The 13,559-nt window shown below is 36.4% G+C and overlaps 2 protein-coding genes across 2 annotated transcripts; one reads left to right on the top strand and one right to left on the bottom strand.

The window, feature by feature from the left end:
* Positions 1 to 369: 369 nt before the first annotated feature.
* phyhd1 (phytanoyl-CoA dioxygenase domain containing 1) lies at positions 370 to 5,794 on the top strand. The gene is made up of 11 exons (XM_079587199.1): positions 370 to 519; positions 1,668 to 1,826; positions 2,095 to 2,170; positions 2,242 to 2,289; positions 2,394 to 2,449; positions 2,769 to 2,831; positions 2,929 to 2,950; positions 3,028 to 3,156; positions 3,280 to 3,396; positions 5,355 to 5,481; positions 5,564 to 5,794. Exons 1-11 carry the CDS (start codon positions 487 to 489, stop codon positions 5,607 to 5,609), a joined length of 876 nt encoding a protein of 291 aa, XP_079443325.1. The 5' UTR covers positions 370 to 486; the 3' UTR covers positions 5,610 to 5,794.
* Positions 5,795 to 8,615: 2,821 nt separating this feature from the next.
* Positions 8,616 to 13,487, bottom strand: dolk (dolichol kinase). Its single transcript, XM_079586158.1, has 2 exons — positions 13,353 to 13,487; positions 8,616 to 11,347 (listed from the first exon to the last, which is right to left on the bottom strand). Exon 2 carries the CDS (start codon positions 11,218 to 11,220, stop codon positions 9,646 to 9,648), a length of 1,575 nt encoding a protein of 524 aa, XP_079442284.1. The 5' UTR covers positions 11,221 to 11,347; positions 13,353 to 13,487; the 3' UTR covers positions 8,616 to 9,645.
* Positions 13,488 to 13,559: the final 72 nt, after the last annotated feature.

Below are 13,559 nucleotides of genomic sequence, written 5' to 3'. Positions count from 1 at the left end.
GTGAATCCTAGAAAAACGACCAGTAGGCCTAGTTAACATAATTATTTAACTGGCTAATGCACATAAATGATAAAGGGTTCTTTTGATAAAGAAAAGACTCGTTTGTGAAGTCTTCTTCAACACTGTGTCCAATTCATGTAATCGTGCACATAATGATCTGCCAAACAAATTGATTTCCATCCTCCACACACAGGACAGAATATGACCTGCTGTGTTCACCCTTTACCTGGAATTTGGAGGCATATGTTTACCTTTTAGGTTCACTTGAACCCTCAGTAACTCAAGTTATTCATGCACATTTGACTTTCTTGCAGTGCAGTGAAAGAGTTACTGTTCAAAATCCAATTATTGCATCACAATGGTTACAGTTTAATCGTATTTGACATGATGCAACCACGTGATTGCTTAGAGAGAGAGAGAGAGAGATTTGGATCATGAGACAGCCGTTTTTGCCCTCTTCTCAGACTGTCTGTCCCAGTCTTCAGCATGGATGTTTTGACACAACAAGACGTGCAAAAGGTAAGAAATTGCCTCTAAATTGTTATAACAACAATACGCCACATGTTTTCCTATTGTCCTTGTTGCATCAACGCACTTTTACGACTTTTCTAGCTATTAGATGACATCTTTATATATTAAATGTTTTTATAGATCAGCGCCTCGTGCATTCGTGCAAAAAAAATAAAAAATGCACAAAAGAAATAAAAATCTAGAGAAAGCACGTGTGGAATAATTAAAGTGGTGGTTACGTAATTCGCTATAAACAACAGGACTGGCAGTTAGACCGTTTATATACTGTCCATGAGTTAGACTCATGGGTTATGGAAAGAGGAGCGCGAAATGTGCGGGGCCTTAAGTGCTAATTTACATATTTTCTCTTACATTACATACATACTCTCAGTGTGTTGTTTTCAGTGTTAACGGCTGCGTATTATTAATACAGTTACAGTTTATTTATTATTATTGCCCTGAGCGTAGACGTATGTGTCACGTGACATCTGTTACTTTTCTCATTGCTGTTAAATATAGACCAATCACAGTCGTAGTTGTAAAGATCGATGAGACGGATTTCTATTTTGCGTGAATACTTGTAATTAACATATTTAAACGGTTTCACTTATTAGTGTCCAGATGATTTCAAAATCATCCTGAGATTTGAAGGGACTCGATGGAGACGTTGTTTCTTTTAATCGTCGTCTGTATTCATTTCCACCCAATACAACATTTTCAAGTTGGTGGATCTGCATATTGGCATTGACAGATATAACGTTACCTAAACACATTTAAAAGTAAGAATAAAAAATGAAAACAGAAGAAAAATCAACTGTATTTGCTCCCTAAGTCCACTTTGAATTGTTATTAGCTAGTACAAGAATGGTAATACCACAGTAATTTGAAATATAATACCATTATACAAAATGAATGTACTTGTATTCCATTGTATTTACATGGTACTAATACATTACCATAATACATGTACAAAAAATAACTTTTTGCTACTTTTTTTGTAATATCAGGAAGAGCAAATTATGTTTTTGTCCTAATTGGGTATATATAATTTGCATATCGTTTATAATATATCATATTTCAAATGACTTAGGCAATTATTTTAGGAAGGTGATGATATGTAGACAGAATAATGTTTCTGTGCTGTTTTCACTCTGTAGTACCAGGATGAGGGCTATCTGGTGCTGGACGGGCTTCTGTCCCCAGAGGAATGTGATGCTTTACGGGAACGGATGAGTGAGATTATTGACCGGATGGACGTCCCTGAACACTGCAGGATACAGTTCTCCACTGACCACGACGAGCAGCTGAAAACACAGGTAAACACCGTCGTCATCTCATCATCATTGCCTCATCATCATTACGCATTTACAGTAGTGTCATTATCAACGTTCTTCTACGCATTACTTTCCACATGCAACCAAATATTCCTGGGTAAAGATGCAGGTAAGACTACTGACTGCAGGTAAATGTAGTTGCCTGTATGTATTAGTTAAAAATGCTGTCATATGCTGGAAAAAAAAAGTCCCATGTAAATCCATGTACATTTAGAAGCGGTCAAATCAGTCATATTTTGTGTTTGTCCAGGGAAATGCAGACTATTTCATCACAAGTGGAGACAAGATCCGTTTCTTCTTTGAGAAAGGCGTGTTTGATGATAAAGGTTTGTTGTGCTTAGATGTAAATAAAATCTCCCAGAAAATTCATCCCATAATGAAACTGTTGTGTTTTCAGGAGAGTTCATTGTGCCAAGAGAACATTCCTTGAATAAAATCGGACATGGTGGGTATTTAAGAAAATGACACGCCATATTTAAGACATTCATATTTAAACGATGAAATTAAATAATTTGGCATTTATGTATTTGTGTTTTATCCTTCCTACAGCTCTCCACGCTTATGAGCCGCTGTTTAAAGCAGTCACCCACTCACCAAAAGTTCAAGTAATGACCAAACTCCCATATAAACTAATGTAAATTGTGGTCTTCATATAAAAGCACATTTGTTTTAATTGGAAGATTTATGAGACACTTTAGGGCCCAAAACCTCTTTTAAAGTATTAATAAATACTATAAAAGTATATAAATAAAACTGTTTAACCAAAAAAAAAACATGATCATGCCAAATATACTGCACTCTTTTCCTTATGCCAATTTTCAGACACTTCAGTCATAATAGTGTGTGTGTGTGTGTGTGTGTGTGTGTGTGTGTGTGTGTGTGTGTGTGTGTGTGTGTGTGTGTGTGTTTGCTTCTTATCTGCAGAACCTGAGTAAGAAACTCGGCTTGATAAATCCAGTTATTCTGCAGAGTATGTACATCTTTAAGGTAGAGTTAATATATGCTGGCTTATAAAATATGCTTACATTCATTGTAAGGGTAATATTTTCATTATTCGCCTCTTCTGTGTCTGTTCTGTCAACAGCAACCAGGGATTGGTGGAGAAGGTAAGACCCGCCTACATATTTAACCAATGAAAAAGCAATACAAAAACACTTTTTTGACCTCTGACCCTTGACTTCAGTGACACCTCACCAGGACGCCACCTTCCTTTACACGCAGCCTCTGGGAAGGGTGATTGGCATGTGGATCGCTCTGGAAGACGCTACGCTCGAGAACGGCTGTCTGTGGTTCATACCGGGATCGCACAGTGGTAATTTCAAACGCATTAAGCAGATTCGTGGCATTTTATGTCATTTGCGCATGCATGCTATTGAAGTGAAGCTTTGTTTTGCACGATTGTGTGTATTTAAAATGAGTTTCCTGTGCGTGAAAGATGGGATAAGCAGGCGAATGGTGCGGACACCTAAAGGCACGTTTCCTCTGACTGATTTCATTGGCCGAGAGAAGAATTATGACGACAATCTCTTCGTTCCCACTCCTGTTAAAAAAGGTGAGTTATTGAAACTGTTAATTCCATTGGAAATAAATTACAACACCATACAGTAAACATATACAATATATACACTACTGTTCAAGAGTTGTGTTAAAAAAACAAACATTATAAGTCTCTTCTGCTCACCAAGGCTTCCTTTATTTGATCAAAAATGCAGTAAAAACAATAATATTGTGAAATTTTACACTTTAAAACTTTGTCAAACTTGACAAAGCCTTGTCTGAAAGTTTGAAATTTGTATATGCTTCCTAGCATGTTTTATCATGTGTCTATCGTTGTTTTACATTTTGCTAACATGCTTGTTACAGATTTAAATACATTGTTAGCATGAATTAGCATTTTACTAGCATGCTTTAACACATTGCTAGCATGTGTTTTAGCATGTTGTTTGCATGATTTAACACGTTGCTAGCATGTTTTAGCACGTTTGCTATTCGCTAATTAATTAGCATATTGCAAGAATGTTTTAACATGGTGCTAGCATGTTTTAACATGCTGCTAACACATTTTTGAACATTGCTAACATGATTTAACATGTTAACATGGATTTAACACAAAGCTATTAGAAATTAGCATGTTGGTAGCATGTTGCTGACATGATTTAACACATTGCTAGTTTGAATTGGCACATTGCTAGCATGTTTTAACACATTGGTAGCATGTTTCTAGCATGATTAACATGTTAATGTTAATCATGTTAATAACATGATTAACCACTATTAATTATTAATCATGTTAATAATGTTAACATGTTTTGCATGTTTTAACACATTGCTAGCATTAATTAGCATGCTGTTAGAATGTTTTAGCACATTGCTAGCATGATTGAACACATTGTTAGAATGAATTAGCATGTTGCTAGCATGTTTTAACATGTTGTCCTAGGACAGTCATTAAGCTTTGCTAGTGATAGCTTAAAAACTATATAAGTCTTATTTTACAAAAATCTTCTTGGGACTTTTCGTAGTTTTGATCGTCCGTGTAATGAAAATCGTAAGTCGGATCAGTTAGTCTGACCCGAGTTGTTGCTTGAAAGCCCTTGGAGAAGATACGGTTTACATTTAGTCTCAGAAATACAACAATAAGTTCAGTATGTTGGTTTGTCAAGTCAACATAATAAGTGTTTTCTATTTAAATGTATGTTATAATGTATTTTATTCCTGTGATCAAAGCTGAATTTCCAGCATCATTACTCCAGTCTTCAGAGTCACATGATCCTTCAAAAATCATTCTAATTTGATGATTTGCTGCTCAAGAAACATTTCTGATTATAATCAATGTTGAAAACAGTTGTGCTGCTTCATATTTTTTGTGGAAACCGTGATACATTTTATTCAGGACTCTTTGATGAATAGAAAATTCGACTTATAAATGTCTTTACTGTGACTTCTGATCAATTGAATGTGTCCCTGCTGAATAGAGGCATTACATTAAAAATCCAACTTTTTGAACAATAGTGTATTAAAGGTAGGGTAGGTCAGAATTGTTTAAAAAAACTTTTATTTAAATTTGTTTAAACTGTCTTTATATACCAATACATAATTAAAATGCAAGTACTCTGAAATAGAGAGTATAAAAAACTGAGTGACTCTAGTGTATTTAATCTTCAATAAACACAGCTCATTAATTCCATTCACTCCCACCTAAAAACGGGTGCGCGACTGCGCGCACGTGGGCAGAGCCAGTAATAGCGGCGGTAGTCATGGCGACGGAGAGTGACAGTCGCGCAAGCCAATCACTTGTTTCGTCCCGGTAGGAATTAATGAGCTGTGTTTTTTGAAGATTAAATACACTATAGTCACTCAATTTTTATACTCTCTTTTTCAAAGTACTTACATTTTAATTATGTATTGGTATATAAAGACAGTTTAAGCCAATTTGAAAAAAAGTTCTTTAGACAATTCTTACCTACCCTACCTTTAAAGTAGTATATTAAAAATATTTTGGTACCGCAGGTGGAGCAGTTCTTATTCACGGGGAAGTGGTCCACCGCAGCGCTGCGAACACATCTGACGCCTCACGCCACGTTTACACTTTCCACATCATGGACTCTCAAAACACCGTTTGGAGTCCCGAGAACTGGTAAGCGCAGTGCATGCTGGGTAACGCAGGCTGTAGAGAGGCGAGTTCTAGTTCTCAGGGCTTTTGTGTTGTTCTCCCTCAGGCTGCAGCCGACAGAAGAGCTGCCCTTCCCGTCCCTCTACACCTGAGCAACACACACTACAGGCCTGATGACACGTGATGACGATATCAGGAGCTTTTTTAACGACAGGATAACAACAATAATATCCCTTTAAAGGTTCACTTTCAAAATACACATTTGCTGATAATTTACTCACCCCTATGTCATCCAAGATATCCATGTCTTTCTTTCTTCAGTCGAAAAGAAATTTAGGTTTTTGAAGAAAACTTTTTTTACACAGAATGGACTTCAATGGCAACCATCTATCCCAATGTTCAAAGAAGGTTCAAATGTCCGTCTCAATGCAGCTTCAAAGTCTCGACACGATCCCAGTCGAGAAATAAGAGTCTTATCTAGCGAAACGATTGGCCATAAAAAAAAATGTATATACTTTTTAACCACAAATGTTCATCTTGTGCTGGTCTGCGACACATTACGTCATCACGTTGGAAAGGTCACGTTCACGTTATCTATATAAGTTATTTGTCTGTGTACTCCGGTTCAAAAAGTAGGAAGAGCGAAAAACTCCATCTCATTTCCTCCTCCAACTTCAAAATAGTTTGTTTTAATTTATTTGTATTATTTTTTTCCGTGACCTTTCTAACGTGATGACGTAATGCGTGGCGCGTCGCAGACCAGTACAAGACAAACAATTGTGGTTAAAAAGTATATAAATGTTAAAAAAAAATGAGAAAATGGCTGATCGTTTCACTAGATAAGACCCTTATTTCTCGACTGGGATCGTGTCGAGACTTTGAAGCTGCATTGAGACGGACATGTGAACCTTCTTTGAACATTGGGATAGATGGCTGCCATTGAAGTCCATTCTGTGTAGAAAAATCCTGGAATGTTTTCCTCAAAAATGTTAATTTCTTTTTGACTGAAGAAAGAAAGACATGGGTATCTTGGATGACATCGGGGTGAGTAAATTATCAGCAAAATTTTTTTTTAAAAAAGTGAACTAATCCTGATATTTTGTAAATGGACCAAAAAATGTCTTTCTTACCATAAAATATGAATAATTTTGAATCATTCTGTATATTTTACCTACAGCCACGACAGTGTTAATAAAAGGCTAGTTTTTGTTAACCGAAGAGTCTATCATTTGTGATCTGAATTCACATTTTGTTATTTTAGTAAATGAGAAACATTTAACTTTATTAGAAATAAAGTTTATTTCCTTCTGTGTAGCCAACAAAATCAATACAATATAGAAAAGGTATGAATGTTTGATCATATCATGAATCATCTGGATTTTCAGCCCAAGAACACATGTCCAAACTGCAGTTCTCATGACAGAAAAATCTGGAAAAAAAAATCATATTTATAGTCATCATTGGTGATTAAAAAAAAAAGATGTTAACGATTTAAAACAACAAAAGTATAGTTTAAAAAAAGTTACTGTTTCATGCTGGGTCACTTTTGTTGTAAAACATATATAACCAGTCTTTTGAAGCAAAGTAATGAATTGAACCAAACAATTTTCTTCTGTAAATATACACAAACCATTAAAATGATCATGTACAAAATAACAATCTTTGTCAACTCCCAATGTCAAAAAGTAGTATGACCATAAAGTAACACATTTTATTACAATTTCCAGGTAGTTTAAAAACAAGTTTACACTTGAATGTCATGCAAATGTCCACAGATGCCGAGTGTCCGTTTGAAATGTCCCAGAATGCACTGCAAACTGATCAGGTGACTGATGCTTCAACCGCAGTTCCCATGACAACTGTCAACGTAACGCGCTCGACACAAAACGCCAATCACAACGTAAAAGGCCTCAGTCAAATATCATGAATAAATTAAGGTTTAAACATATATAATTTACAAAATGCTTGAATTATGCAATCTTTATCAGAGTAAAGACACAACAGCTGAATCGCATACATGCTTTTACAGGACAGTGATCTGTATATTAATATCTACTGCCTCCTACATGCAGACCGACCACTGATAGCACTGAACCATTTACAATACAAAACACTTTTTAAGGCGATAAAGCTGTGCTACCAGTCCTTCGTATTGCATTGGACATAAAGGCAGGTTTCCTATTCATAGCATCAAAATAATATTAGAGTATTTTCGTCCAGGGTTATACAATAATAGAAAAACAAGGGTGTTCTTCAATGGCTCAAGTGATGCATATATGCTCTGTAATAAAGGATAAATTACATTTTGATAAACGAGTGAATCTGATGAAAAGTAAAAAATGTGCCATTTCACACATAAAAAAAAAAAATCTATATCCAAACAAAGAAAATTATATTTGGCTCACATCAAATAAAGCCTATTTTAAGAACCATATATATATATAAATATGTATATATTTGTGTGTGTATATATATATTATCACTGTCAAATCGATTAATCGCATCAAATATAAATGTTTGTGTTAATATATGTGTTTGTATATATTTTACATATGTTGGTGTATATATACTGTATATATATACACTGTAAATATATATATATATGTATGTATATACAAACATATATTATATAAACAAGCTTTTGTGTTAGATACGATTAATCGATTTGACAGTCCTATTATATATATATATATATTTGACATAAAATAATGGCATAAGTAAATTTCCACAACTGCATCATGTAAATAAAAACTAATTCTAATTACTAAAAAGTATTTATTATATATTTTATTAAATATTATTGAAATTGTCTTGTATGTTTACAACATGGCAGTATTTGTTAAAGAAAAATTATACAAACAGATAATATTAATGAGAATTTAATGTTCGTAATTGTCAAGTAATGTCACGAAGATCATATGGTTCTAAAAATAGGCATATTTCATACTAAATATATTTTTACTTTTTGATTTTCAATTAAATTGCGTTTAATTTGCTTGTGTTGGAAAGCAGCTTTATAAAAATTAGAAAAATATAGTTTTCATGAGATTCACCAAAATAAAATAACCAAAATGTAGAAATTGTGCCCTTCGTTCAGTGTTGTTTATCAGCGAGTGCAGACGTTGTTAAAGGGCGTTACATTTTCCTTTTCTTTCTTTAATAATGTGCAACTCAATCCCTGTCATTTATACTTGAGTGGCACACGCAGGATTTGAGAGAATGAAATATTAACAGCGACTCAAGACATCAGAGCTTCCCATGAGCACGCAAAAATGAAACCTTCAAAACAACAAAATTATCGCATGTAAACCTTAAAAAATTAAAACACACAATTATTACTGTTATTTCTGCACAACTAGCAGCACCAAAATTAGTTTTCAAACCATGTTTAATATAGTTAACTAGTTTTGTTACTTGAAATAAAATAATGTAAAGTATAAAAAACATATTTTATGTCAGAGAGTTGCCAAATCTTCATGTACTACAATAACAAAACTAAGACTGAAACAAAATATTTATAAAATAAATATAAAATATTAATAAAAAAAAAACAAAATGAAAAATTTAAATGGAAGATATATAAAAAAGTGCAATTCCATTTGGTGCAACTAGTGGTACAAAAATTCACATTTTACCTTCAATTCACATTTTATTTTTGTGCCACTTTGTTTTAGTTTCAAGTTTTCTATTTAGTTTTATTATAATGCTATAGGTAATGGTTTATACTTGAACACATTTCAGTGTTTTTTTCTCACTGTACTAGGGTCATAAACACTCTAATGATCTTTTATTTTTGCTTTCAAAACTGGAATAATTCCATGTCAGACAATACTAGGGCTGTAGCGTACCATATGCATTAAATGCTGTTAAAGGGATAGTTCACCCATTTACTCACCCTCGTGTTGTTCCAAACCTGAATGAGTTTCTTTCTTCTTCTGAACACAAAGTAGATATTTTGAAGAATATCGGTAACTAGTTAGTTGACGGGAACCATTGACTTCCATAGTAGGAAATAAAAAATACTATGGAAGTCAATGGGGTCCAACAACTGTCCGGTTACCAACATTCCTTCAAGTATCTTTGTGTTCAGAAGAAGAAAGAAACACATACAGGTTTGGAACAACACGAGGGCGAGTAAATGATGACAAAACTATCCTGTGCGTTGGCACAATGTGAGTGTGTTTGCTCTCATAGCAGCAGAAGGATGTAGAGGTACAGAGGAAGCAACAGGTTGTCTATCTGTGACGTGTACGCCTCCAACATGGCCACCATGGTGATCGAGCCCACCACCCACGAGTAGCTGGCGTTCAGGTTTATACTGCTGTCGGCGATGAGGAAAACCACCACTGCGATGATCTGAGCGAACACCGAGGTCGCCGTGCCCTCGAAGGTCTTCTTAGTGCCAGGCCAGCGGATCTCGCCGACCGAGCTGCCGAAGATGGACGCCACGGTGTCGCCGACTCCCACCGCCAGCACGCCGGCGTAGGGCACCAGGCCGCCGGCGCCCCCGAGGCCTCCTTTAGGGGTGCAGGTCCCGGGTGAGAGCCAGATGGGAAGGGCGACGCCGACGAGAAGGTAGATGTGAGTGAGAATGAGCGGTCCTGAGTCTCTCTCGTCCAGGAATAAAGTGAGAAGGCATCTCAGCAGAGGCCCGAAAGGTCGGATGCGGAAATAACGGACGAATTCCAGGAACAAAAGCGCTGAAAGGCACGCGACCGCGGACAAATGAAGCAGAGGACGGTCTAGTGCGAGTCCGGGGGCGAAGGTTAACACGGTGAGGAGGTGGAAATACTTCCGCACGGTCGTGGACGCCTGGTGCTTCTTGCTGCCGCCCGAGCGATGGCTGTTTTGATGCATCACAACGGCAATAGCTAGAAGCAAAAGTGAAGCCCAGAATCCAATGAGCCAAAGGCGGGTGCTGCTCTCGGTGAGGAACTGCATCAGCCAGGTGATGGGGTGATGCTGCGTGAGCAGGGAGAGCCAAGGAACCAACAAGCCCAAGCCCAAAACGACAGTCATGGTGTGGAAGAAAAGCGACGCTGACCAGGTTTCCGATTCCATGAATACGAAGAGCACCGCGAAGAAGATTCCCAGCAGCACCAACCCTAACACGGCAACCGGGAGGAAATACGGAAGCGGGTCGGAGTTCGCGTTCCCGGACGAGACCAGAGAGCGCTTAATGAGCTGGTTGATAATGAAACTAATCCCGCCGAGGATGAGGAGGGCCTCGCCGGGAGTGAAGCAGCGTGGGAGCAGGTACAACAGGATCAAGCTCACGTACACGAAAATCAGCAACACCTCCAAGACTTCGATCACCTCGGACACTGTCAGCGTTTGCTTCACGGTGTACAGAATGGCGCTGCTGGCGATGCCGGCTATAACGCAGGTGTTTGTGGGCACCGGGCGCGTGATTCCCAGCGCGATGAGAGACAGGAACAGAGCCAACATCATGCCTATCACTGTAATGACCATGGCGAAGCGCTCCATGTAAACGTTTCCCACGATGACGCAGCGTCCCCTCAAAACGAGACCCATCAGAGGCATCACCATGCTGGCCGGTAGGACGCCACTGTTGGCCGACGGGCGAAACTGGAACACGGCGGCGCCGGTCCGAAGCAGGCGATCCCATTTGTGCTGAACATAGAAAGCCTGGACCGCCAGAGCGATGCAACACCAGGACAGCTGATTCCACACGGTCATGTGAACGGAGATCACCATAGCAAACACCACAGCGGATTCAACCAACACTGGATCCATCTCCATGATCGAGGAGCGCGTGACAAAGGTTTACAAGAATGAGGGACTTTAAATATGGTGGTCTGTCAGAAGCTTCCTGGTGCACACACAAACATCGTCCACTTCTCGGGCTCCTGCACACGCCAAATTAGACCTGGGTAAAAAAACAAAAACATCAAAATATAATTAGACACAAACCATAGAACTTTTTTTATTTTTATTTATTTAATAATATAATGTTTGCTCTCACTCTTAGCACATTTATCCACAGAAAAACCCTACATAATAAACTATAAACAAGATTTAATAAAATATTTGTCTCACTTTTAGCATTTCTCTCCACATAAAAAACAAAATAAAAAAGGTACTTTTTTTTGGACATGGTACCCGATTAATATGAATATATTTTTAAACATGCACTATCATGATTTTTTACATACATATCATAGTAATGTCAGTATTTTTTAAGTCATTTTGAAGTATGGAATATGGTAATCATTTAGTATAATATATGTCGGTAACACTTTACAATAAGGTTCATTAGTTAATGTAGCCTATTAACTAACATGAACTAACCATGAGCAATACATTACACTGTATTTGTTCATCTTTGTTAACGTTAGTTAATAGAAATACAGCTGTTCATTGTTTGTTAATGTTAGTTCACAGTGCATTAACTAATGTGCACAAGATTTTAATAAAGTATTAGTAAATGTTGAAATTAACATTAACAAAGATTAATAAATGCTGTATACGTGCAATTCATTATTAGTTCATGTTAACTAATGTAGTTAACTAATGTTAACTAGCGAACCTTATTGTAAAGTGTTACCCATATGTCAAAGTATTATGGTATTAACATCTGATACTTTCACTGAACTATGGTATTTCTTCTAAAGTCATTACTCAATATCATAAGTAAAAATCATGAAATAAATTATTTTACTGAATGTGATGAGAGATGTTCAATGTGATGGCACCTACCTAGACTAATTTTTTGGGCACAATAGAGATCAACCGATATTGATTTATTATAACCGATACCAATTATTTGCATGTTTGTGTGCCCGATAACCGATATATAGAAACAATATTTATTTATTGTTTTATTTCTGTTTTTGACAATTATAACAGCACTGAACTGAACAAACTATTTTATTTAGCACTTTTTAAATACTGTAATTTCTGAAATTTCACTCCCTCATTGCATACAAAACAAAACACACTCCTAAATCAATAAATAGAGTCTGAAAGAGTGCAAAAAATAAAATATAAATGGACATATTCAATCATGCATATGACGCCCAAAAATGCTGGATGGAAAGCTCACTCGTTTAAAGACACATTCGTACTGTCGAGAGTTTATATTCTCTCATTACGAAACTAAAGAAGGGTGGCAAATTTCTCAATGGCATTTGAACTCTAGACACTGTGAACTTTAGCACTGTTGAACGTCCAACAGCAGCTATTTCTAAACATGGTAAATTATGAAAAGACAGCATCACTTTGTCAGCCATAGTAAAACGATCTGGTTTTAATGGCTGGGTGCTCTGGCATTACAGTGATTAATAATATATGGATAATAGTGTATCATTCACTGTACTTTAATTTAAAATATAAGTGTTTAAAACGTTAGGGTTTTATAAGCACCGAGAAATAATGTATGAAAAACAACAATATAAATGAGATGTGTTATGAGTATTCAGTATTAAAAATAATGTAATAAAAGATAATTATAGAAATCTGTAAATAATATGTATTTTATAAGTACCAAGAATATAATATATTAGACCTTATATATTTTACCACATCTTTGTTCAATGCAATCTTGTCTGGGTGCTTATAAAATAAACTACATGCACATGAATCATATATCAGCAGAACATTAGCTTATTAATGCATGCATATTGTGCAATTGAATATGTTATACACATTTGAAGGAATTGTCAGTCTTAACATTCAATCCGAATACTAATACAACATCAATGCTGTTATTCTATACGGTTTTACAGTGTTTATTTACAGTTAGACAGGGTGTTGTTGGGCTCTACGGCAGAAATGACAGCTCATTCACTGCAACACCAGCTGTTCATTAATCACCCTGCTTAGTAAATAAACGCAGAAACATCCTTATACACCAAAACGACGCCTCATCTCACCTCTTTCTCTGTGATTGAACGCTTGCTTCTTGAACAAAAGATTGTATTCCTTATGTTTTACTGTGACTCGTGCTTTGTAAGATCAGCTGCTCACTGAATGACGGTGGGAGCGGCCATCAAACTGGGTCACGTGGTGTCAGAAGAATCATGTGACCAATGTCAAAACCAAAAAAAATCTTAGTTAAGTTTTTTAAGCAGATAACATTT

The sequence above is a fragment of the Phoxinus phoxinus genome (assembly GCF_949152265.1).
Source record: "Phoxinus phoxinus genome assembly, chromosome: 17".
NCBI classification, from domain to species: Eukaryota; Metazoa; Chordata; class Actinopteri; order Cypriniformes; family Leuciscidae; genus Phoxinus; species Phoxinus phoxinus.
This window is presented reverse-complemented; position numbering and strand designations above follow the sequence as displayed.

Bases quoted from the DNA above. Each gene is read 5' to 3' on its own strand.
- phyhd1 (XM_079587199.1), top strand. From the start codon at position 487: ATGGATGTTTTGACACAACAAGACGTGCAAAAG. The intron at 520-1,667 runs GTAAGAAATTGC...TTCACTCTGTAG, and splicing joins CACAACAAGACGTGCAAAAG to TACCAGGATGAGGGCTATCT. The intron at 2,832-2,928 runs GTAGAGTTAATA...TTCTGTCAACAG, and splicing joins AGAGTATGTACATCTTTAAG to CAACCAGGGATTGGTGGAGA.
- dolk (XM_079586158.1), bottom strand. From the start codon at position 11,220: ATGGAGATGGATCCAGTGTTGGTTGAATCCGCTGTGGTGTTTGCTATG.